Below are 26431 nucleotides of genomic sequence, written 5' to 3' on the forward strand. Positions count from 1 at the left end.
ACAAAAAAAAAGAGAAGAACCATATGATCCTGTCAATCGATGCAGAAAAGGCCTTTGACAAAATCCAGCACCCTTTCTTAATAAAAACCTTGAGAAAGTCGGGATAGAAGGAACATACTTAAAGATCATAAAAGCCATTTATGAAAAGCCCACAGCTAACATCATCCTCAACGGGGAAAAACTGAGAGCTTTTCCCCTGAGATCAGGAACACGACAGGGATGCCCACTCTCACCGCTGTTGTTTAACATAGTGCTGGAAGTTCTAGCATCAGCAATCAGACAACAAAAGGAAATCAAAGGCATCAAAATTGGCAAAGATGAAATCAAGCTTTCGCTTTTTGCAGATGACATGATATTATACATGGAAAATCCAATAGACTCCACCAAAAGTCTGCTAGAATTGATACATGAATTCAGCAAAGTTGCAGGATACAAAATCAATGTACAGAAATCAGTTGCATTCTTATACACTAACAATGAAGCAACAGAAAGACAAATAAAGAAACTGATCCCATTCACAATTGCACCAAGAAGCATAAAATACCTAGGAATAAATCTAACCAAAGATGTAAAGGATCTGTATGCTGAAAACTATAGAAAGCTTATGAAGGTAATTGAAGAAGATTTAAAGAAATGGAAAGACATTCCCTGCTCATGGATTGGAAAAATAAATATTGTCAAAATGTCAATACTACCCAAAGCTATCTACACATTCAATGCAATCCCAATCAAAATTGCACCAGCATTCTTTTCGAAACTAGAACAAGGCATCCTAAAATTCATATGGAACCACAAAAGGCCCCGAATAGCCAAAGGAATTTTGAAGAAGAAGACCAAAGCAGGAGGCATCACAATCCCAGACTTTAGCCTCTACTACAAAGCTGTCATCATCAAGACATGGTATTGGCACAAAAACAGACACATAGACCAATGGAATAGAATAGAAACCCCAGAACTAGACCCACAAACGTATGGCCAACTCATCTTTCACAAAGCAGGAAAGAACATCCGATGGAAAAAAGACAGCCTCTTTAACAAATGGTGCTGGGAGAACTGGACAGCAACATGCAGAAGGTTGAAACTAGACCACTTTCTCACACCATTCACAAAAATAAACTCAAAATGGATAAAGGACCTGAATGTGAGACAGGAAACCATCAAAACCTTAGAGGAGAAAGCAGGAAAAGACCTCTCTGACCTCAGCCGTAGCAATCTCTTACTCGACACATCCCCAAAGGCAAGGGAATTAAAAGCAAAAGTGAATTACTGGGACCTTATGAAGATAAAAAGCTTCTGCACAGCAAAGGAAACAACCAACAAAACTAAAAGGCAACCAATGGAATGGGAAAAGATATTTGCAAATGACATATCGGACAAAGGGCTAGTATCCAAAATCTATAAAGAGTTCACCAAACTCCACACCCGAAAAACAAATAACCCAGTGAAGAAATGGGCAGAAAACATGAATAGACACTTCTCTAAAGAAGACATCCGGATGGCCAACAGGCACATGAAAAGATGTTCAGCGTCGCTCCTTATCAGGGAAATACAAATCAAAACCACACTCAGGTATCACCTCACGCCAGTCAGAGTGGCCAAAATGAACAAATCAGGAGACTATAGATGCTGGCGAGGATGTGGAGAAACGGGAACCCTCTTGCACTGTTGGTGGGAATGCAAATTGGTGCAGCCGCTCTGGAAAGCAGTGTGGAGGTTCCTCAGAAAATTAAAAATAGACCTACCCTATGACCCAGCAATAGCACTGCTAGGAATTTATCCAAGGGATACAGGAGTACTGATGCATAGGGGCACTTGTACTCCAATGTTCATAGCAGCACTCTCAACAATAGCCAAATTATGGAAAGAGCCTAAATGTCCATCAACTGATGAATGGATAAAGAAATTGTGGTTTATATACACAATGGAATACTACGTGGCAATGAGAAAAAATGAAATATGGCCTTTTGTAGCAACGTGGATGGAACTGGAGAGTGTGATGCTAAGTGAAATAAGCCATACAGAGAAAGACAGATACCATATGGTTTCACTCTTATGTGGATCCTGAGAAACTTAACAGGAACCCATGGGGGAGGGGGAGAAAAAAAAAAAAAAAAAAAAAAAGAGGTTAGAGTGGGAGAGAGCCAAAGCATAAGAGACTGTTAAAAACTGAGAACAAACTGAGGGTTGATGGGGGGTGGGAGGGAGGAGAGGGTGGGTAATGGGTATTGAGGAGGGCACCTTTTGGGATGAACACTGGGTGTTGTATGGAAACCAATTTGACAATAAATTTCATAGAAAAAAAAAAAAAAAAAGAAAGAAAGAGCTACCGAAAAACAAAAATTAAATGGCAGCTCTCTCTTCCAAGCTTTGAACTAAAAGTCACCTGAATTTTAATTTTTTTTTTCCTTTGGAAAAAATTCCATTTAATCAAAAGTCTCAACTCAGATTAGTAATTACTTTGTATGACAATGAGGATTATATATATTAAATCTTAGCTAAGGAATTCTGATTTTTTTTTTGTATATAACTCAACTGTGTGTATTTCTTTTACACTAATACAGATCCTTTTTCCAACCCAAATATCCTGTGATGACTCATTTTCTTTAGATTTAGTTTGGACATGATGGGTAGAGGAAGAAAAGGCTAGAAAATGTATTAGCCTCCTAAGATTAATGACTATATTTTTCTGTAGGGAACTTCGAGTCCTAAACTGAAATGTTTCCTCTCTGATCCCTAATATCTGAAGCTGGACCTAATGTAATTGCTTCCAAGGGGGAAATACTGCTTATGCTTTCTGACTGGCTGTCACAATGCTCTGAGTTAATCACCATCCCTTCCCAAAGTGCCCAGCTCAGTACAATCATGAGAATTCAGGACTGAATCTCCACGGCAGTTCGAGCAATAAACTTATTTATCTGTGTGTGAGGGACTTTTAGTTCCCAAAGCTCAGAATATTTTACTACGTTGGTGACATTTTCTGATTTTTAGATATCTCATTTTTCAAACCCAAATGCTTTGGATTTCTAGTGTTCCTAAGTCGTGTTCAGAAAACAGAGTAACACAATAATCCATTTGGTTGCTCTTGCGAGCACAATGCTATGGCACTGATATTTTAGAGTTATTTATTCCATTCTTTCATCTTCTCCATTTACCTGTTCTGTAATGACCTAATCTCCTACCACTATCTTTCTTACATACTCTCCTCTATGCATATCATTCTCCTCACTGTCTCCAAGCATGCTCCTACTTGAAACCATTCATGTTTATTGCTCCTTTGCCTGCAACACCTTTCCCTTAGATATTTCTGTGGCTGGCTCTAGTGGAAACTTTAAGTCTTACCCAAAGGCTTTATTTAAAATTACAATCCCTCTTGAACACTTCTTATACCTTTCTTCTTTTATTTTTTCCACAGCACTTACATGATAAAACTATTTTATTTTTCTCTTTATTATCTGTTTTCCTACCTCTAGGACAAAAGTTCCATAAAGACAAAAAATTTTTGCCTCTTTTATGTACTGATATATTCTCAGCCCTTATTGTAGGTACATGAAAATTACTGAGTAAAACAAATATCCCATTGGAATTACCATAACTTAATACTCTTATGAAAACTACCAATAGACTCTATAAGTCTAGGAGTACTGGTTCCCAGAAAGGGGATACTTTTACCAGGGGAAACAGTAGGAGTTCAGCTGAACACAAAGCTAGAGCTGCTTCCTGGTAAACCGCATAGACCAACAAGAAAGAAAGGAGTTAATAATATTGATGTGGCAAATGACCCTGATGACCATGAGGAAGAGGGTAGTTACTATGAATGGAAGGAGGAAGTACAGAAACGAGTACGTTAGGCTCTCGAATGATTCACTGGGCCATTTTTTGGCATCTTCATGTCAGTTATAACTATAAACTTGTAAGTACAACCATAGCATTAAGAACATGATAATCCAGGGCTCAGAATCCTCAGGTATTAGGTCTGGGTAAAACATCAAGCAAGCCTACCTGATGAGAAGTGCAGGCTAAAGGAAAGTGAAACCTAAATGGCTAGGGGGCTGGACAGATCATGAGTATCAGTAATGGCCTTGATACCAACTGTATTATCAAGTACCTTTTCTTAGAAATTGCAACCAACTGTGACCAATTTGATAAACTTTGCCTGGATGAAGTGAACTTATATAAGCAGCAAGTGGATCTGAGGGCTATGAAAAATGGACAGTAATGGAATACAGATGGTGCAATGTTACCAAGATTCTTTTTTGTCAGCTGTGCACCTTTCCTACATTTGCTGTGAATGTGAGCAGAATGTGAGCAGAATGTTCTCAGCTCTTCCCTTCTTCAGAGGTTTACCCTCTGCAAAAGAAGAGCCACTTCCCCAGGAAGGCAATCAACAGACTTGACTAGACAATTACTAGTAGACACAAGGGTGGACGAGGCTGTCTATCTTATCTCAAGGAGAGGCCAACTCTGGAGCAATTCATGTTTCAGAGCACCTTCAAAGAACCTGACTAGGCTATTCTCCAGCTGAGACTGTATTTGTATTTAGCCTTTATTTCCTGCTCTATCCTGCTGCCCTTGCTCTCCTCCTGAGAGCACTCTTTTAATAAATCACATAAACAAGAATTCCCGACTTGGCTCAGCTTCTGGAGAACCATACCTAGGACATAGGGTAATACGCAAATCATCTGAAAGAATGCATCCTAAGCACAGGCCTTAAAGATTCTCACAAACATGATTTCAATGAACATTAGTTCATAATTTTTTTTTCAAATCACAAAACTTTATAATACATATCATGAGTGAGATTCACCAAGACACAAAAATTTTAGAAAAGAGAAACAACTCAAATATAAAACATATATATATAATATACACAAAACATGTATTATATATACAATATATTCTGTATATATTATATGTTGTATGTATACAACATATATATTCTCTATATATTGTCTGTATATAAATATATATAACTATATATACTTTAAAACATATATGATATATACAAAACATATATTGTATAAAATTCATAAAAAGAGGAAATGCAAACATGAATGACAACAAAAATATATCAATATCAAAAGTCAATTTCACCAAAAGGAAAAAAAAAGTAATCTTGAATAGCATATAGTAGATGAAACTAAAACTCAATATATGGATTAAAGAGAGATTAGATTGAGGAGAACAAAGAACTAGTGTGGCAGGAAGATGTGAATAAATACCCCAGAATATAGTACTGAGAGACTTAAAGGTGGAAAATACAAAGGTTGAGATACACAGAGGACACTATGAGAAAGCTGACATACACATGACCAGAGCTCTAGTTTAGCAGAGATAGTGGTGTAGAAGAAATATTTGATGAGATAATGCCTGAAATATTTTCAAAGTTCATCAATCCACCAATATACAGATTCAGAAAGTCAGCCAAACCACAAATAGCATAAAAAGAAATTCACTACTAGGTATATATCATGGTTATATGGAGCAAGACTGCCTAGATTTAAATCCTGCCTCCGAGTTACTAACTAGCCATTAGGGGACAAAGTATTTAACCTTCATTTGCTAATTTCTGATCTGTAAAGTGGGTTTAATAAAATTTCATACTTCAGAGATTGTTATGAGGATTAAATGAGTATCTGTAAAGCTCTTAGAATAGTGCTGTTGAGTTTTTAATATTGAGCTTTCTAACTTTTCTCTTGAATGTTTATACAAGGTGCTCTGAATCAGATATAGATTCAGATATAGATATTATGATTACCTCCCAATAAATAAGTATATTGGCCTGCTGTGCCCCAAGCCTTACTCATGATGAAAACCAGCTCAAATGTCCTACACAAATAGCTGAATACTTTACAGGTGAATGAGAGAAGAATGGGCTTTTCATCACTTATATACAGGAGAGACAGTCATCCTCTCCCATCCTGAAAGGAAAAAAAAAATCTTTTGCTGCTTTGAGATGGGTTGGAAAGGATCCTAGGTTCTCACTCTAATCTTTTGAATGTAAATACATCTTTCCAAGGGTCAAAGAAACCTCAGGGGTCTCCAAGATCTGAGTTTCATACTTAGAAAGGTAGTGGCCCTAATCTTTCTGACACCTTGAGAGCTTAATCTAGGGACATAATCCAAGCTGTTAACCATTTATTTCACTTGAGGGGACAAGAGGAATTTTATCATTCTTTTGAATCAAAGCAATTAACTATATAATTAACTCTAGGTGTGATATATCTCAGGAGGCTGGGACTTTTTATTGGAGCACTGAGAACTCCAGAAAGTTTCACTTTCCCACAAATACCCACCCTATACTGAGTTTAAGTGATTGTTATATAAATAAAAATAAATACAATTAATGAAGCTATAAAGATAAGAGCAGAAAGTAATAACATATAAGAAGATACACAAAGGACAGGATCATTTGAAAATGAATAAAATTGACCAATTCTGGTTTTCTCAATCAAGAAAAGAGAGAAGACACACTGAGCACTAGTCACATAGAAAGAGGAGATATACATACACACAGAGAGGGTTACAAAGATAGTAAGAAAATATGCCCTGAACTACTTTATTAGCACTAACGCTTTGGGAAACCATTTGGCATCATCCGGTAAGTCTGAAGATATGCATGCCGTGAGAACCAGCATTTCTGTTCCTCAGAATGTGTTCTGAGAAACTCTTGCACATGTGCACCAGAAGTATGCAGATATGTATAGAAGCATTGTTCATAATGGCAAAAAAATAGAATACCAAATGTTCATGTATAAGAATATAAATATATTAATTGTGGTGACTTTATACAAAAAAATACAGAGCAATAGTAAAAAATGAATAAACCAGAGCTATATGCCATCACCCATAATTAATGCCACAAATACTTATTGGGCAAAGTACAGAAGAATACAGTATAATACTATTATGCAAATTCAATAACAGCCAAAATTAAGGAATATGTCATTTGGATGTAAAGACATAGTGAAATTAGAAATAAATGCAAAAGAATTATAATCACAAAATTTAAGAATAGTGATTATCTGGGGATCTAAGAGGCAAAGGAATGAAATCAGAGTGGCAGACATAGCCACAGAGTATTAGAAATACTACATTTCTCAACTGGGTGGTGAGCATGAACCACATATTCATTTTATAGACATGACTTACATATACATCATACTTACTATTTTAAATGTAAATTAGTTTAAAACAAAAGGGGCATTTTGCATGGATCCTATCACTTGGCTTTGAGCTGAGAAAGCATCTTTATCACAAACCTTTGCTTCACAAGAGTAACACCGACCATTCCTATAACCGTCCTCCACCCAACTTCTCTCAATTCTTTTATCGGCTGGGAAGGGGCACTGGGGTGACCACCCATCACAGAAGGAATGGTGTGTCTTCTCCTGTTACGTGAAGGCAGGGGGTTCGGCCCTCATAGTTTGCAAGTCTTATCAAAAGGTGAGTATTTGGGGTGCCTGGGTGGCTCAGTCAGGTGTCAGACTTCAGCTCAGGTCATGATCTCACAGTTCGTGGGTTCAAGCCTAGAGTCTCCTTCAGATTCTGTGTCTACCTCTCTCTCTGCCCCTCACCTGTTCCTGCTCTGACTCTGTCTCTCAAAAAAAAAAAAAAAAAAAAGAGGTGAGTAATTAACACTACTTTGTCCTTAGATTTGGTCCATTGTTGCCAATTGGAGGCATGGGGAATAACGTCCTTCTCGCCATCTTTTTAATTTTACACTAATAACAATTATCAAAGACCATTTAAAGTTTGATTTGTGGATCAGTATGCTGTATTAAAGAAAGAAGGAAATTCTAAAAAAGACATGATAAAATTAATATTATATGTATACACTGCCACACACACTGTGGGGTGAAAACAGGATTATAAAATATGAAGGGCTGCTTCATAAAACTCTCTTATTTTGAAAGATGTCTCTTTTTGGTTTTAAACATGGAGGTAAAGATTTTGTCCAAGAGGCATACCTCTCACAACACATCCCTCCTCTCCCTGGTGTTAATGTTCCATGTGATGCTAATGAAGTGCACATGTGTAACTAATTTAAGTGTTACAGAATTCAAGGCACTCTTAACTCCCTCTCCCCCTCAAAATAAAATTTAAATGTTGCTCATCTCTAGACTTTAGAGAGGACTGAGAATTGAATTGTAAAATCATATTTCACAGAAAAATCTGAATTGACTATTCAGGTTATGAATTCTTGATTATGGTAGGGACAGTTCAGAAATAGCCCCATTTTAATTCATTTTGAAAAGGCAGTTATTCATATACTGAGTCTTACGCTCAGGAAAGAGAACAGAAAGGTCCTGAGCTGTCAGGCTTAACACATATGTTTAAAACAAATATTCTCACTCTGTCCTGAATTGAGCCTGCTGAATATCGTACTAGGGATAGAGTCCAAAAGGTGGTGAAAGAGGTACTCTGGCATGAAGAAATATGATCCATAAAAAGCACTGAGGGGAAATTTACATATATATATGTGCATATATATATATATATATATATATACATATACATACATATTTACATATATATTATATATGTATATTAAGATACAGATCCTTTCATTACCAGGATGACTGCAATTTGAAATTCATGTTTATTACATGTCAACTAAACATTTTAACATCAATACCTTGAAAATGAAATGACGGCAGAAAGGCAGAGCCAAAATTCCGAACTCTTTGAACTCTTTGCAGAAATGGCAATAACCCTAGAAACATTTGAGCAATCATGCTTCCCCTAACAAAGCCATATCAAGGATAACTCTCTCTGCATTTTTACTTAAAGAGAATGACCAGGAAGGACCCATACCCAGCAAAACTAACAGACCAGTGAAGATAGAACAGGACGGTCTGGGTTAAAGGAAGTCACTTTCTACAGAGAGCCGAGGGAAAAAAAATCAGAAGAGCTTACCTTTATGATGGTTTGCACTGGACACAACTTTCCCCCACAAGGTCACAATAAATATTATTATGAGCAGCTTTCCTTTTGTGGCTTTCTGTAAGTATCTCTTACTCATCCTGCAAATAAAAAACAATAATAAAAACCCTAAGCATATGAAATCACTGTTTTTCCATTATAATTGTGCTACATTTAAAGCTTTCATGACACCTGAACACCTGAAAATTGCATTTATTGTATTTGGAAAGCTGTTTACTGTATATAAACTCTGAAAAGAAAAAATAAAAGTATTTCAAACAAACTACCTTGATATGATGAAAGAGATAAGAGAGGCCCTATCTCAGTCAGTCTTCATTCACTTAACAATAGCCTAAATCAACGGGGAAACATTACCATTTTTCTCCATATAAATATAGATTAACTTATTCACAAAATCCGAGGCATAGTTGTTTGAATAAATAAGTGACTTATCTTACTTTTTTTCCTAAAAGATTCCTTCTTCAATGCCAAGTCAAATGGTCAGAGTAAACAGTTTAGATAAAATGTGTGAGATGAATTCCTGCCCAGAATAAACTCATTTCAAATCTATTATTCCTAATGTGCTTTAAAAAAAAAAAAAAGTCACCTGGTACAACTTCTTACAATTCTACCATTAGAGACACACAGATGTTTTAATATTGTTGGAATCCACCATTCTGCACTTTATCAGAAGCAGGAGAGAAATGGAAAAGCAGAATGAAAAATACCAAGCAAACATTTTATTATTTTTTTAACGTTTATTCATTTTTGGGAGACAGAGGTAGACAGAGTACAAGTGGGGGAGGAGCAGAGAGAGAGAGAGAGACACACAGAATCCGAGGCAGGCTCCACACTATGAGTTGTCAGCACAGAGCCCAATGCGGGGCTCGAACTCATGAACGTTGAGATCATGTTCTGAGCCAAAGTCAGACACTTAACTGACTGAGTCACCCAGGTGCCCCCCAAGCAAACACTTTCAAGTTGAATGCACAAAACTCAGGAAAGCTATGTTCTAATAAAATAATAGCCACCTATAATAAAAGTTCAGCACCTACTTTCTCTAACTTTCTATGACATTATTTCAGTCGTTCTTCACAACAAATTTGGGATATTGGTATGTCCATCACCATTTCAAAGATGAAATTTAGAAATTTGCCTAAGCTCATATTTAATGATAGAATAAACATTCAAACCCAGAAATGCCTAATTCTAAATTCCTTACATTACTGCCTTGTTAAGGGGTGAGTGAAACTGATATAAAATACAATTCATCTGCATTTTTTTCTGAGGGACATAAAATATATGTCCATCACTTAGTGCCTTCTCAGATTCTGGTCCTATATTGAACTCCATTCTTGTTTGACCTACAGATTCTTACATTATTTCTAGGGAAGGTTCATGAGGTCACTTTCTGACCTAGCTTGATTCTTCTTCCTCTTGATTCTCTAAGTTACCTCTTTCCTCACATCTTTACTTCCAAAAATTCCATCTCCAAAAATATGATTCAGTGGTAGCAATGATGGCTATAATTTTGTATAATTTTGAAAAGGAGTCTTTCATATGGGTAAATGCCTTAAAATTGAATTATTATCTATTTTAATATAGATATATGCTAATATTCCTTGGCATGAAGAAGCTGTATGTACTGTGTATACACTATACACAGAAGATAATAAGTACTCAATAAATGTACACAATTACTATAATCAATGATAGCAATGGAAATACATGCTGTTTTCTAAAAACTACACTGAAATTACAACTATGTAAAAGGTGTATGTACATAAACACAATGGAGTTTGCAAAAATAAATAAATAAGTAAACTTTTAAATCAAATAAAACAATTACTTGGTTAGTCCAGCATTTCCCTTGGGTCATTCTGTGAGGCATCAATCTTCACAGAATGTTAATACAGTATTAGTGAAAAACATAGGGGGCATATATGTTTGTGTATGGGATTCAACAAATGTAAGAGGCATATCTGAGTATGCAGCATTTTCCAGAAGCCTTTCTCCACAGAGTAACACAGGATACAAGTGTTCCCAGGAAGCCTCTTGGAGAAATAATCTGGTCTTGTATTCTTTCTCCGTAAACCAAATACCCATTCTACACCTTCCATTTTGTAGCCTTTGTTTCCTCTCAGGACTCTTACTACTAGTTTTGTTCTGAGAATCTACTTTTTCTATACTTTTTCTAACATTTTTTTTAGCCCTCCTGCCTCCCCCCACACACACACCCGATCCCTGCAATCTTACTGTACTGCATATCATATAACTGAATGAACAGTTTAGCAAAACTCATCTGACAAGAAGAGCTGCTTAGCATAATTCTTGATAATAGCTTTCCCACAGCAAATGGCCTCTGCTACAAGGTCAATGACCCATTTGTATTTTCCATACCATTGTGCACTCACCAAATGGGATGACAGATCTGACAGCTGGTCAAACTGGTAACTGGACATATGGAAACAGAAACACCCACAAAGTTGCCAGGCTGTCAAACTAAGAAAGGAAGGGGAATACAATGCAACATGTGGAGATGTATAAAGACCACTTCCTTCTCCCTCTCACACCCCCTCCATCCCCTCCAGTCAATTATCATCTTCGGTCAGTACTACTTCCTGAGTATTTCTTAAATGTATACACTTATTTTCATTCCTACTGCAATACTGCAATTCACACCACCCAAATTTCTCTCTTAGCTAGATTTATTACTGCCAACACTGTCACCCTCTGGAATTGAAGACAAGCTCTCTGTCTGCCTTTTTCATAACCAAATTTGTAGTGTTTAACAGTCAATAAGTGCCTAATATTGTTGACTGAATGTAATAGAGTGTGGTCAAATACATAACTATGATCATGAGACACGCTTTACATGATTAAAACCTTCACAAGAATCCCCTTGGGTTCAGAAGTAAACACCCTTAATAAGTTCTTAGCAATTATATTAAAAAAAAAAAAAAAACCTAAATCAGAGATAAACATTTTTTTTTTACTATGTCCCTAATCTTAATGTTCGGGCTTTCCTCCCCATCTGCCTCTCCACACATGCTCCTAGTCTGTATTTTAACTCCATTACATTTCCTCAATTTCTTCCAGCCAAATTTCACTTCCACGTCACCTAAAACCTAACAGCCATCCACTCCATCCTCCATTCTTGTTAATGCTAACATTCTATTCACTGGTCAAGGGGCAGATGAGCAGTCCTTCCAGGACCAGGTTGAGCATCCTTCCTTACGCACACCAGGCACGTGCTACACTATTATAATTTCCATTTACTTATCTCCATCCTTCACTGTCATATAAGGTTCCTAAAGATAGGGACTGTACTCCATACAATTGTGAATAGCTAGGGCCTGGCCCAAGGGTCAGCTTAGAATGGAAAATGAGTTTTTGTTGAATGTTGGTGGTGTCCTAGATCCAAATATATTGTGTAGTTGTCAACATGAGGAGGAAGCAAGTATGTGTCATTTCTTTAGGGTAAAACTGGGAAAAGACAAACAAAGAAGAATGTGAGAAAGAGGTGGGGGAGGGGTAGACAAGAAAGGGCAATCTGGAAGAGAAGAAAAAAGGAGAAATCCAATTTGGAATTTGTTTTATTCTGATTTTAAGTTTATTTATTTTGAAGGAAAGAAAGAGGGTGCATGAGGGGCAGAGAAGGGAGAGAGAGAGAGAGAGAGAGAGAGAGAGAGAGAGAGAGAATCCCAAGCAAGCTCTGCACCATCAGCACAGAACCAGATGAGGGGCTCATATCCATCAACCGCGAGATCAGGACCTGAGCCCAAATCAAGAGGCAGATGCCAGACTAAGCCAGCCAGGTGCTATTCTAACTGAGTTTTAAAGAACAATCAAGTTTGAGCAAACTGAAGTGCAATGGAGTGAAGGAGGGTTTTCAACAAAGGAGCGTTATCAAGAAGGAAGAAGGCTGAGTGCTCCATTTCTTCTTGACCTTCTGTGAGAGCACAGAAGAGGGGGCATTCACTTCTCATTCAGTGTGTAAACACCAGACCCCAGTTTGAACGTGTCCACCACAGTCAAGGGTCAGACGCACTTTCAGAACTGTCCCCTTCATCTGCGAAAATGACAAAATATAAGTGCATTTTTTAACAGCAACCTCTGAGGGAAGAAGAAACGGGAAACTGCAGGATAAATACACACAGAGGATGAAACCTTGAAATTGCTCCTCCAGCAGCAGCAGCTTACAAGGAGCACAAGGGAAATGGGATAATTGAGTAAGCGTAACCTTGGCAGTGGAGGATGTTGAAAAGTTGTCAGAGGAGAAAACTGACAATTAAACCTTCAGACTTTCTCCTACTCCTTTCTTTCATATGACATGTTTCAGTTATATTCTCTTAGATTTCATCTTTGAAGCACTGGGAAACCCTTCGCCTCCCTACTGATGTTAAAAGTGTGTTTAATTGTAAATAAGCAAGAACTGAAAAATTGTTACGCTACTAGAAAAATCGTCTCCCCATAAAAACAGAAAGTAAGTTTAGCTGATCTAAAGAGGAGAAGATGCATGGGAAAAGGAGATAAAAGCTGGAGCCTAGTATCCACCTGGGCTCCCCTTGAGCTTAATATGCTCTGTAGAAATAAAGGCCATGTAAGACAATACACATAAGGGTCTTTTTAGGGCTCTCCTCTACACTGATCTAATGTGTATACCAATCCAGTGTAGGCATGGACTTTATCAGCCAAATCTAGTACAGGAATTTACCCTTGAGGCAGAATGCTACAATTGATAACACCAGTTCCTTTTCTCCTCACAGGGGCCAGACTGGTCTTATAAAATTTAAATCCAATCATATTAACTCCCCCTAACCCTCCTGCACCCCTGCCAAACACACACTCCTTACTTTAAATCCCATAATTTACCTACCTATTGAAACCAGAGTAAAATCTAAAATTCTTACCAGAAAGATAGCTCAACATCATCTCCCCCCTAGACCTCTCTGACCTCACCTCACATTCCTGGTCCCTTCCTTGCCTACACTGAAGCCACATTGGCCTTCTCTCTATCCTTTTGCTGGGGAAGTTCATCAAGAAGACATGACTGATAATTGGCTGCCGAGCTGGACCCAGGCAATCAGAGGCTTCTCACCCCTTGCCTATCCTTGGAAGATACATTCTTCCCACCATTTACAGAGTGGGAGTTGTTTCAAAGACCTACTCTTGAGAGTAGAAGGTGTTGCTGACACCATCTGGAATGGTATACGTGACTGAACACCATTCAGGACTCTATATATACTTTTAAGAGTCTGGTGGGTGGGTGGAGACATCTACTCTGCTTGCAGCCACCCAAGACAAGCCTCATATGTAAGTCCCCTTGCTTAGTATTCCCTTCCCTGACACCTACCAATCTGGAGGGGCCTGCCTCTTTCTTCACTTTCTCCTTGCCCCACATGTATGGGAGTCAGTTTTAGATTTCACTCAGGAAACTCCCAAGGGTACAAACCAACACCCTCATGCCAAGCTTGTTCTAGACCTTACACTAACTGCTAGCTCTGCCTTAAAGTCTCACCCCCAGGTCTTGGTACAGTGAGCTTCTATCTATGATAGCCTCCACAGAGTGGCTCCTGACCAGCCTACTTTCCAGAGTCCAGAGAAACCCACCCCACAGTCTCTCTTGTTCTCTTTCTCCACTTATTACAATCTGAAGTGGCCTTATTCACTTATTTATACATCTTTAGGGTTTACTTTATTCTTCTTTCCATTAAAAGATAATTTTCATGAGAGCAGGTCCTATCTAGTAATCATTGCTCCAGCACAAAGAATACCAACATCATGGAATATCAACAGCTGTTCAATGAAGGAATGAGTATACTGATTTTACAATCAAAAGGAATGAATCCTATTTAATGAATAACTTTAATTACTTATTTTTTTTATTATTTATTTTTAGAGAAAGAAAGAAAACACACACACGTGCTTGGGTGGGTGGTGGGAGGCAGATGGAGAAGGAGAGAGAGAATCTTAAGCAGGCTCTATGCGGGGCTCCATCTCATGCCTGTGAGATCATGACCTGAACCAAAATCAAGAGTTGGATGTTTAACAGACTAAGCCACAGGTGTCTTTTAATTTAAACAATTAAATTTCTATTATATTCAGCAGCTAGGAATGCTAATGGTAAGAACCACATACATATTAGTGGAGTAATAGGAGATAAAATAAAAAGAGGACTGAGTGGGAGGCAAGGAAATAAAAACAAAGACCAGATTAATCTCTCAAGATACATGCAGAGAAGACAAGTAAAAATACAGTGGTGTTAGAGAGATCTGAACAGAGTGAAGGGAAGGGGAGAGAAGGAAGAGAGAAGGTAAAGATATCAAAGTGAGGATAAACTTGAAGACTGAAGTTTTTGTACATTTTTATGTTCCATAACTATGTTATTATTACAATGCTGTTATAACATTGTTTTTTATGATTATTACTACTTCTAATTTCCTCATTTTATATTGAAACAAATGTATCTTCCAAAACTAAATGATTCTTCATTTGCTGATAGGTAATTAGAAAAAGCCTACTGAATAGCACATGTAAAGCCACAAATTTCACAACATTGTTGGCTTTATCCAAGAAGAATGTCAAGCTTGATGAACATTTTATGATAAATACTATGACTCTATCTACTATATCCAAGTTGTTGACTGAAATAGCAATTATCTTTGAAGTAGACAGTAATATCTAGATTAAAGATTAAAGTATTGTGCATATAAAAGAATATATAGTAACAAACTTAAGAGATAATCATGCAACTCTACCAGTAATCCTACACTGTGTGTTACATCATCCAGAAGCTGGGGTGGTTGATTCAACACATTTTCATTACTGCAATTTATTTTCTTTACATTTTACATCATATAAATACAATATCATTACAATACAGTCCTTAAACCACACTTACCAAGTACATTTAAATTAAAACCTCCCTCCTGAACAATTAGAATCTGGACTTCCCAACTTGTAAATATGATCAAAAGTTTACAGTTGCATTTTCATATGCCAGTCATATGATTAGCCCAGTTAGCTTGTATTTCCTTAGGTAACTTCAAAACAAAGTTTTTGGAATCTTAATCAGTTTCTCAACTCTTTCTGAATTAAAACAATGGCTTTAAAAATTTCATTCTAGGGGCGCCTGGGTGGCGCAGTCGGTTAAGCGTCCGACTTCACCCAGGTCACGATCTCGCGGTCCGTGAGTTTGAGCCCCGCGTCAGGCTCTGGGCTGATAGCTCAGAGCCTGGAGCCTGTTTCCGGTTCTGTGTCTCCCACTCTCTCTCTGTCCCTCCCCCGTTCATGCTCTGTCTCTCTCTGTCCCAAAAATAAATAAACGTTAAAAAAAAAATTTAAAAAAAAAAAAAATTTCATTCTATTTGTTACATTAGTGTTTCATGATGAATCTACATTTGGGATTTTATTCAGTTAAGTCAACCCTGGAGGTTTTGCCAAAAAAGCTCCAATGGTTTCCAAGGCTTGCCTGGTAGCAAGTACAAGATCCATTTAAGAACCACAACTGCCTCCTCCCTTCACCCAAATTTTATACTTCCATTCATTTTGCCACAATACTGCAATTTTCATGGGTGTAGAAACCAAGGGAGAACTTTTGCTTAATGCCTGGCAATGTATAGCCAAAGTGTTGATTGTGTACAAATGCCTTTGCCACCTAAAGACCATAATGATAGGAAATAAAAACGTATCATCACTTAAATGATTTCTCCAGAAACATGCAATATTCTAGGGATTCAAGCTCTAATACACCAAACTGGCAAAAATGAAAGAAGGCAAAATAAGTCAATCACTGGAGGTTTATGAAAGTCCTAGAAAGATATCTGCAATGAGGATGACTAAATTGAACCCCAGTGCTGTGCATCTGTGATTACAATTGAATCACGTACCCTCCTTTTCCATCTATAAAACGAGAATATCACTATATTCTCAAGCAGGAACGCCACTCTAACAAACAAGAATTCATGTGACAGTTGGAACTTAATAAAAGATATATGATAGGGGTGCCTGGGTGGCTCAGTCAGTTAAGCATCCAACTTTGGCTCAGGTCATGATCTCACCATCTGTGAGTTTGAGCCCCGTGTCAAACTCTGTGTTGACAGCTCAGAGCCTGGAGCCTGCTTCAGATTCTGTCTCCATCTCACTCTGCCCCTCCCCTGCTCATGTTCTCTTTCTATCAAAAATAAACAAACATTAAAAAAATTTTTTAAATAAAAAAGTAAAGGTATATGATAGATCAGAGGTGTTACTATTTCTTCAAAGGTCCTTCTCTCAGAGCATTGGCTTACAAGTCAGAAATACCTGCTTGAGTGAGATACTGGCTCTAACACCTAAGGAAACTTGATAAATTCATTTGTCTGGTAACAGCTTTGAGTCTCAAGGCCCACATATGGAATGCGTGGATACTATTACATATTGGTGGGACTGTTGTAAGAAATAAAAACGATGTATACAAAGCATCTACCGCAAACCAGAATACAGTAGACATCAAAACTGTATCTATTATTTTATATTATTAATATTTGGAGCATAGCTTCATTCTAAGAATGAGTGAAATAGAAAAAGCCCTTGAGCAACAAAAAGACCTCATGTTCTCTAATCATAAGTAAGACATAAACCTACTTTTAGGGATGTGGGCTAAGTCTACAGAATTAAAAGGTGAGAATATTAAGCAACAGGCTAAAAACTGGAGGCAGGGCTAATGAACAGAGATTTCTGATGGTTCTGAAAAATAAATAGTGATACAAGGATAACAAAGAATACATCAAATCTATAAATATACAGCATTCTAGGATCATTAGGTATAAGGACAAATACTCCATGGGGTGCCTGGGTGACTCAGTGTGTTAAGCCTCAGACTCTTGATCTTGGCTCAGGTCATGAACTCAAGGGTCCTGAGATAAGAGCCCTGTGTTGGGCTCTGCACTGATAGCACAGAGCCTGCTTGGGATTCTGTCTCTACCTCTCTCTGTCCCTCCCTCACTTGCTCATGTGTGCTTGTTCTCTCTCTGTGTCTCTCTCTCTGTCTCTCTCTCTCTCCCCCCGTCTCTCAAAATAAATAAATTTTTTAAAAACTTTAAAAAAAAAAAAAACTTGTTAAATAAATAGGACAAATACTCCCCAGATACCCCTAGAGGTAAGTAGAGCACAGCATGCTAACTGAAGTTACTAATATCACTGCATATGTTTCTACAGCTTTAAATGTACTGGCTTCAAATATATTGGCTTGTTTAATGTATCACTGAATCCTCATGATAACTCTTTGAACAAAGCTCTGCATGTATTAATATCCCCAGATTACACATGAGAATCTGCAAGAATAATCTGAAGACAAGTTATAAGTGGGAATGTGGTCTTGAATCCAGATCTTCTGCCCACTGGCTTGGTCCTCATTGAGACAGTAGATGAATAATGCTCCATATTCTCCGTAATGTATCTCAAAAGTACATGCTGCATTTTAGGATAGTGTGCACTGAAAAAGGCTAAAATGGAGTGCTAGCTCTTGGTTATCTGGCATTTTTTTTCATCACTTCTGTGCCATGATACTGGATAAAGGAGATACTATTGTATCTCATTACTGTGGGCTATAAATAAGATAAACAATCTTTACATGGTGCACCCTTTATCATGTATACACCCTGGTTTGATGAAAGGTGAGTTAACACTTTCAGAATTAAACAGAATTAAGTGTCCAGGATCTACCAGACACCAGTCTTTTGAGATTAGACCTAATGGAATTGCTACACCAAGAATGACAACCTTAGTTACATTTGTCAGATAAAATACAGAATGCCAATTTAAGTTGGAATTCATCTCTTTTTCACAGGTTGAGATACAACTGATACACAAAAATATTTACAGATATTTGGAAAAATATCTATTCAGATCCCCTATTTTTTAATCTTTTTTTTTTCTGCTACTGGGTGTTTAAGTTCTGTGTTTATTTTGGAAAATAATCTCCTATCAGTTTTATCTGAAATTGACATTTTAACTGTGTGTCCTATAATGCTACTTGCCAAATCTGATGACTCTACCCTAGTTTTCAACTATATCATCTTAAGCAAGAAACTAACATTGACATCTACATGGAAGCATGCTCATCTAAAGAAAAAAACAAGCTTAGAATTTTAGAGATGATGACAAACACTTAAATAATGAAATCTTCATTTGGTTTTTTTTTTTTTGTTTTTTTTTTGTTTTTTTTTTTACTATTTTATGCATACGGACGCAAGGAGACACGGCTAAAAACTATTTCTTCAAGTTGGCTGCAGTTCTGCTGGCCAATTTTGAAGATTCTCAATTGTTTATTCTGGCTAAAAATGTAGCATATTTAGTAAAGTATGGCAATTAAGAGCATGAGGTTTGAAGTCAGACATGGATGTCAAGACTTGGTGTGTACGAGCTGTTAGAGACATGCTGTTTAATTTCATAAAGATCCATTTCCTCTTCCATAAAATGCGGATAATAACTGCCTCCAAGAGCTCTTGGGAAGGTAAATGAGTTCATTGATGGTAAAGTATTAAGCACAGATCCTGACACATAGTAAGCAATCTATAAATGCGTGTGTAATATAGTCGTCATTTAAAATTCTTCTGTGATTAATTCTTCATTAAATAAGAAAAAGCCTGTCAACTGATCTCCAAATCTGGCTGATAAGCACCACAAGGCATAAGGAAGCCAGTACTGAACACGTCTTCCTTCTTACATGACCTGTTGAGGTATTTACTCCCTTCTCAGTGGCTTTAGACAATTGAGGGTAGTGTATCCATCAGATTTAAATTTCATATCTCTTTGCACTTCACAATATTAACCTTAAGCTACATTCTTTCTCTGCACTTCTGTTTCATATTCAGTAGCCCTATCCATACCTTTTTTTTATTGATTTTTTTTAATTATGGACTATTGCTTCTGGGATCCAAATGTGTTCTTCCTAAATTAAAAATAAACAAAAGGCACTACGGTTATATGGTATGATCAAAGTGAGATTTCATACTGAACCACCTGAAACAAGCAATATACAATATCAAACAATAAGCTATAAACAAATGTGAGTGTAATTGAGCTAAAACTTAAAATGTAATAAAGCCATTTAATTGGAAATAAACTAGCTTGTACAACTTAATATAAAACATATGTTTACCACCAAATAATGGTACATTGATGATACTTACAAAGAAAACTACCAGACCACGTAAAGCATCATTTCATATTCAATCTCTTCTATAAAGAAAAACTTCAGGCAAAAATGTCAACAACTAGGAAAATTTGGATTTACCTCCTCTCACCCTCTTGCAGCAATGACGCTATGTCACATGATGGCTAGGAACAGATTGTGGGAGACAGACAGTATCTAGACAACTCACAGAGCATCTACTCCTGAATAATATAGATATGGCTACATCTCACAATTGTTGGGTAGAGGATCATTAAGTAGCATAAGAAAACTACCAATCATATGTAGCTAAATCACAAGCCTAGCTTTTAATTTTGTATGTATGATAAAAACAGCTCTGCACATGTATCTAAGGTCCACATAGAGTGTTCGTAATAAAATATGTCCTCTTTTTATTTTAGAGAGAGAGAGAAAGAGAGAGAGAGCTGGGTAGGAGCAGAGGGAGACAGAGGATCTCAAGCAGGCTCCATACCCAGCACAAAGCCTGACATGAGTCTCGATTCCACGACCTTGGTATCATGACCTGAGCCAAAATTAAGAATCAGAATAATCAACTGAATAAGCCACCCAGGTGTCCCTTCCTTTCCTTTTTAATAAAGCTTGTATAGTTATGAAAGCAAGTAATTTATGGTCATGAAATCAGTTATTTTTGTCTACTCTGTTAGCACTGGGACTAGTTAAGAACTTTTTTCCTTTTACTCTAGTGTACCTGTTCTCTTGGGAAATGAGGCCACAGAAAAAATCTACTCCACCTCAGGTCCTCCTATACGCTAGCCAAGGAGCGAAAGAATGAGTGAGAATAATAAAAAAAAAAATTAATCTTTAAGGGTTTCCTGTTAGGATAAAGTTTGTGGTCTGAGAAGGACACATCTCACCTAAGAGAGATACACCTTTACCAATAAGCCATTGCAACACAGACCTTCCCCTCCACATAGAACCTCCTGTGACATAAGTGAACTGCAAGGCTCAAGACCTCCCCTCATATAACCATCTCCCCCAAGGCACCAATATAAACAAATTTCAACCTTATGAAAATCTATAAAAGTAAATAAACCATGAAAAAGACAGTTAACAGCTATGTGTTGAAAGGCATGTGATTCTACATCCTCATAAGAAAACAATAAGAGGTCCAAGAAGAGGCTATTTTTTTTTCAATGTTTATTTATTTTTTGGGGGACAGAGAGAGACAGAGCATGAACGGGGGAGGGGCAGAGAGAGAGGGAGTCACAGAATCGGAAACAGGCTCCAGGCTCTGAGCCATCAGCCCAGAGCCTGACGCGGGGCTCGAACTCACGGACCGCGAGATCATGACCTGGCTGAAGTCGGACGCTCAACCGACTGCGCCACCCAGGCGCCCCAAGAAGAGGCTATTCTAATCAAGTTCTCAATGGTCCACACTTTGCTCTAAGAATAACTGTTTAGCCAAGATTTTTGGACAAGCATGTATACCCAGTATTAAACTCTAAGCATATCAACTTCACAATGTATAATGAAAGAGAGTGACACTAGGATACACCCATTTTCCTAACTGCATTTTATATACAATCCTTGTTTGTGTTCAGCATTTGTACATAACTTCATATATCTTAATGAGCTCCTTTTGAGGGAAGAGCAGAACATTATCGGATTCTAATATAGCAAAGTACTATACTCAGCTTTCAGTTAATAGCTTAAGCAGCTGTAAATGCAACCAATTAAAAATCAAAGCAGCAACCTCCATCTACACAGTAAGCTCTATGATAAATTAATAAATGGAAGAAATACTATATGTCCTCTTAATTTTGAGTTTGATTATCCTACATGATAATGTACTTTTTCTTACATCTGGTAACAATGACTACCTCTTTCCCTTGTAGGCAGGATACTGTCAATTGTTATTTTATCTTATATGTAAGCCCTGTCTCTGTAACTAGATTCCAAGTTTGGAGAAACCATATGCTAGCTCTGCTTCCTCATAAAGTAACTCACCCTTGAAATATGCCATATGGTGTACTAAGAACTTTCACATCCATGATCACATTCAATACGCATGACCAAGAGGCTGGCAGATATAATCACCTGGCAGAGATGAGGAAACAAGCACAGAGAAGTTAAATGACTTGTTCAAGGTCAAAGTTAGTAAGTGGCAGAGCCAAAACTCAAAACCAGGTCTTCCAGATCCAATACTGTTTTCATTGAAAGTATGATAATGAAGGGCACCTGGGTGGTTCAGTTGGCTAAGCATCTGACTTTGGCTCAGGTCATGATCTCACAGTTCGTGAGTGAGAGCCCTGCGTTGGGCTCTGTGCTGACAGCTCGGAGCCTGCTTAGGATTCTGTGTCTCCCTCTCTCTCTGCCCCTCCCCTGCTCATGTTCTGTCTATCTGTCTGTCTGTCTGTCTCTCTCTCTCTCTCTGAAAAATAAATAAAAACATTTAAAAAAAAAAGATTTAAAATGACGATAATGAAAATAATGACACTAATGGCACATTTTCTATGCTTTAAAATAGAATACTTTAAGTCCTACTATATTTCCTTTCGGGGCTTCTAAAAAAGATACCCTGACCATAGATATCTTTTAATCCTCAAAGATGCAGATTATCCATGTCTGGAAATAAATTTAGTGAACTATTTCCCAATATAATACTGGATGGAGGGAGAGAGGGCCTTCATGGGTGGAGAGGATGTGTGGAGGAGTAGAGGAAGGAAGGAAGGAAGGAAGGAAGGAAGGAAGGAAGGAAGGAAGGAAGGCAGGCTACTAGCTGTATATAGATCTATGATGGGGCCAGCAGGAGCAATAAAGTAAGGAAGTGAAATGGGGAATCAGTCTCACCCTCTATTTCACCTCCAGAAAACACCTCCAGTCCATTGGTGATACATGGAAATGTGAGCTTTGTTCTGTCATACCCTCATTTCTTATGAAGAGCCAGAAATCCAGAACCATTTATGAAATCTCTCAATTTTTCAATGTTCTCAATTAATTCCATTTTAAGAACACTCTGCATGCCAAATACAGCCCTTGAGCAGCTAGTGTGCACCTTTGATCTAAGCCATTATTTTTCTGTGTAGGTTATAGAAAATACTTTCCAGTAATAGGCTATATAATTCTGTTTGACTTGGATCAGAAAAAAAAAAAAGGAGCATATAAAGATGAAAATAACCTTAAACCAATTAGCAACTTTCCCTATACTTCTTATTTATTCCCAATTTAAAATTGTACCTAGACTTACAGGCTTCAAATGAATGCTTTTTTAATCAGACAACTGAGCTTATAGGAGTATTTTAAAGTCCTCAGATTTAAAGATGCTCCGTTTAAATGGTATCTTAAAACTGTTTGCATTCCATGCGAGAATCAAGAGGCTAAAAACAGAGTATTCGTTCTTACAAGGACAAGATGTGACTCTGTACTTTAGCAGTGGCACATAAAGATTATAATCAGGAATGAAAGAAAGAAAAGGACCTACTGAAAAGCAGATGTCTTGAACTAGAAGTAGCAATCACAGCATCTGCACTTTGGCATCGTGTAGAAAACACTGAAGGAAAACAATAAAGCACAAGGTATCAGAATACCCAAGAAGTCAGCTGGTTCTTTTCAGCTGATAGGAACAAAAACTACAGAGTACAAAAGGATATTTAGAAAATTTTGGTAAAAATGTGAAGCCTTAAATAGCTTATGGTTCAGACAAACTAGAAACTAGAGGCAAAGGAAGTAAATGGAAAATAAGTGGTTTTACTTAGTTTTTCCTCCTCGTCTAAGGCTCGAAGGACAATTCAGAACTACCTCAAATTCAGACTCTTTCACCAAAATCATTAGCATTGTTTTCTTGGTGATACCATCTTTCAGACGCCAAAGCCACATCAATTTATTACATATAACTTTCCAGAAACACCTTAAAAGCATGTTTAATGTGATCACCCCAGTCAACATTCCATTCTACATGAAAACACAGAAGGACTGATTTGCAATAATAATATTTGGATTCAAGCCTTGGTCACCAGCTACTGTTAGGTAGATGATTTCTGGAGTCATTTTATCTCTTGAAGCCTCTTTTTTTGTTAAATGAACATAAGAACACTTGCCTTCACTACCTCATCAGGTTGGTGTGAAGATCAAAAGAGATAACCTATATGAAAATGTCTTGCAACCTAAATAATATATTATCCAGAGTCAAAGGTCCATAACCCAATGAAAACTACATCCTCACCCACCATTCAACAAATATTATTAAACATCTACTGTCACTCTAAATACTGGCAATATAGCTGTGAAAATCATAGGCAAGATCTTTACACACAGAGCCTACATTCTGCTAAAACTGTCAATTTTTAAATTTTTTTTTTAATTTTTTAAAGCAAGAAAAAGTGTGAGTGGGGGAGGGGCAGAGAGAGACTACCAAGCAGACTCCACACTGTCAGCGCAGAGCCTGATGTGGGGCTCACACCCAGGAACCTTGGGATCATGAACTGAAGTAGGACACTTAACCAACTGAGCCACCGAGGCACCCCTAAAGTTGAAAATCCTTAATTTAAGGTTTGACAACAGCATAGTAAACATAATAATTCCCCATTTGGCTAATAAAGGATTATAAATAAGGCTCTGATAATGCATTGCTTGCTTTCCATTCATTTCCATTAAAAAAAGAATATAATAGCATATCTTAAATAAATTCAGAAAGACACTTAGCCTAAAATCACATAGTCAAAGTATTGTTTACTATATATGCATCATCGGTACACAGTCATTATTAAGCAGTCAGAATGAACCCACTTCCTATCAGGCAAACTTAAGGGAAATGCAGCTGCTTACTCAGTTTGGCTTGGGGAAATACCATATATTCATCCAAAATAGCTATTGTTAAATGCTTATGTTATGCAAGGCCCTATGGAGGGCACTTTAAGTGATACCAAGAACAGCAAGTCCCAGGGCCTTCCATCCTTCGAAGGACTCGTAATAGAGCAGAAATAAGATTTGTAGATGTGTAAGTAGGGAATAATGCATGAAGTATTAAATGAAGGATTGTAATGGCTTAGCGAGATAAACCAAAGTTAGAAGTCAAATAGAAAATTTTAACAAATAGGACAGAGAGGAGAAAAAGAACACAATGCCAGGCCAGTAGCCAAAATTCTGAGTTAGATTCTGATTATGTCTTCACCTAAGTCTGGTTATATGAACTAAAGCAAATTACTTCAACCCAGCTTTCCTGTCTGTAAAATAAAACAATAAAACTTTACTAACTTTTTGGCCTTCACAAACTCTTCTGAAAAAAAAAAAGTCAGGATAAATTTAACAGATTTATCTGAATATCAGTTACTCCACAACTTTGGTAGTTGAATTAGATAACATATGTGAAGCACCCTCACTATTTCAGACACCAGAATGTCCTCAATATGTTTTAAAACTGGCTCTGAAGTAAGAAGTAACTGACCTACACCTTGAAGTATGGGTCAAATTTTAATAAGCTGAGATGATAAGAAAGACATACCAAGTCAAGGGAACAGGTAGGGAAAGATATGGAATTGGGAACGTGCAAGGAGGAGGGAAGGCAAGCAGTCTCCTTTGGCTCCACCCCAAAGTCTATGGAATGGAGTAATAAGAGTTAAATCTGGAACAATCTATTTCAAAAATAATAAAGCCAAGATAGGTAAAGTGACTTGCCCAAAAGGAACACACCCAGACAGGATAGCTGTAGGACCCACATCCAGGTCTTTGACTACAAGGTCCTGTTCTTTCTACTACATCAACCTAAAGCAATGCCAGTGGACATTTCACCCCAGAAGAAGAGTAGAGAAAGAGTCCTCGCTTATTAAGTGCCACTTTGCACAAAGGAGGAACAACATGACGCCAGGGTGCAGGGTAGCACTGCTCCTTTTACCCTCTTCTTTAGTTCTATACCAAGAACTGTACAACAATCACATTCACAGAACCCCAGACACCATCTGCTGACATCATACTGTACAAACACCAGAGGAAGATGATAATACAATTAAGTGTTCATCTACCGGGGGTCACTTCCCAATTTGTGGATTATCTAGGGAGCATGCGTCCCCCACATAGTTCACCTTCGCTCTTCACCTGATTCTGAATTAACTCCTTCCAGCTTAAAGTGTGAAGACTAAAAATTGATCACTATACGAAAACATATTTAAGGAGGTGATTATATGCTGACAACTACACAATGGTCCCTAATAGTCAATAGCAGCAATCTTGGACTCTCTGCTATGTAGGTTTAAGGACATCACCCTTCTCCTCCCTCCGTACCAGTGATTTGACCACTGATGTTATGACATGCCTAAATAGACTTAATCCCCACTTTCTACCAGAAGATAACATACTGATATGAAGGATTCTTCTCCC

At 37.5% G+C, this 26431-nt stretch overlaps 1 protein-coding gene across 4 annotated transcripts in view; it reads right to left on the minus strand.

The window, feature by feature from the left end:
* TAFA2 (TAFA chemokine like family member 2) overlaps nt 1–26431 on the minus strand; it is a 495541-nt gene that overhangs the window by 165543 nt on the left and 303567 nt on the right. For all 4 annotated transcript variants that reach the window (XR_006709583.1, XM_045467008.1, XM_045467007.1 and 1 more), the window contains exon 2: nt 8917–9023. Coding sequence is in view for 3 of the 4 variants with exons in the window: in XM_045467007.1 (XP_045322963.1) it covers nt 8917–9023 (107 nt within the window). In the remaining variant the exon portion in view is untranslated. The remainder of the gene's footprint in view (nt 1–8916; nt 9024–26431) is intronic.

The sequence above is a fragment of the Leopardus geoffroyi genome, chromosome B4 (assembly GCF_018350155.1).
Source record: "Leopardus geoffroyi isolate Oge1 chromosome B4, O.geoffroyi_Oge1_pat1.0, whole genome shotgun sequence".
In the NCBI taxonomy this organism is placed as follows: domain Eukaryota; kingdom Metazoa; phylum Chordata; class Mammalia; order Carnivora; family Felidae; genus Leopardus; species Leopardus geoffroyi.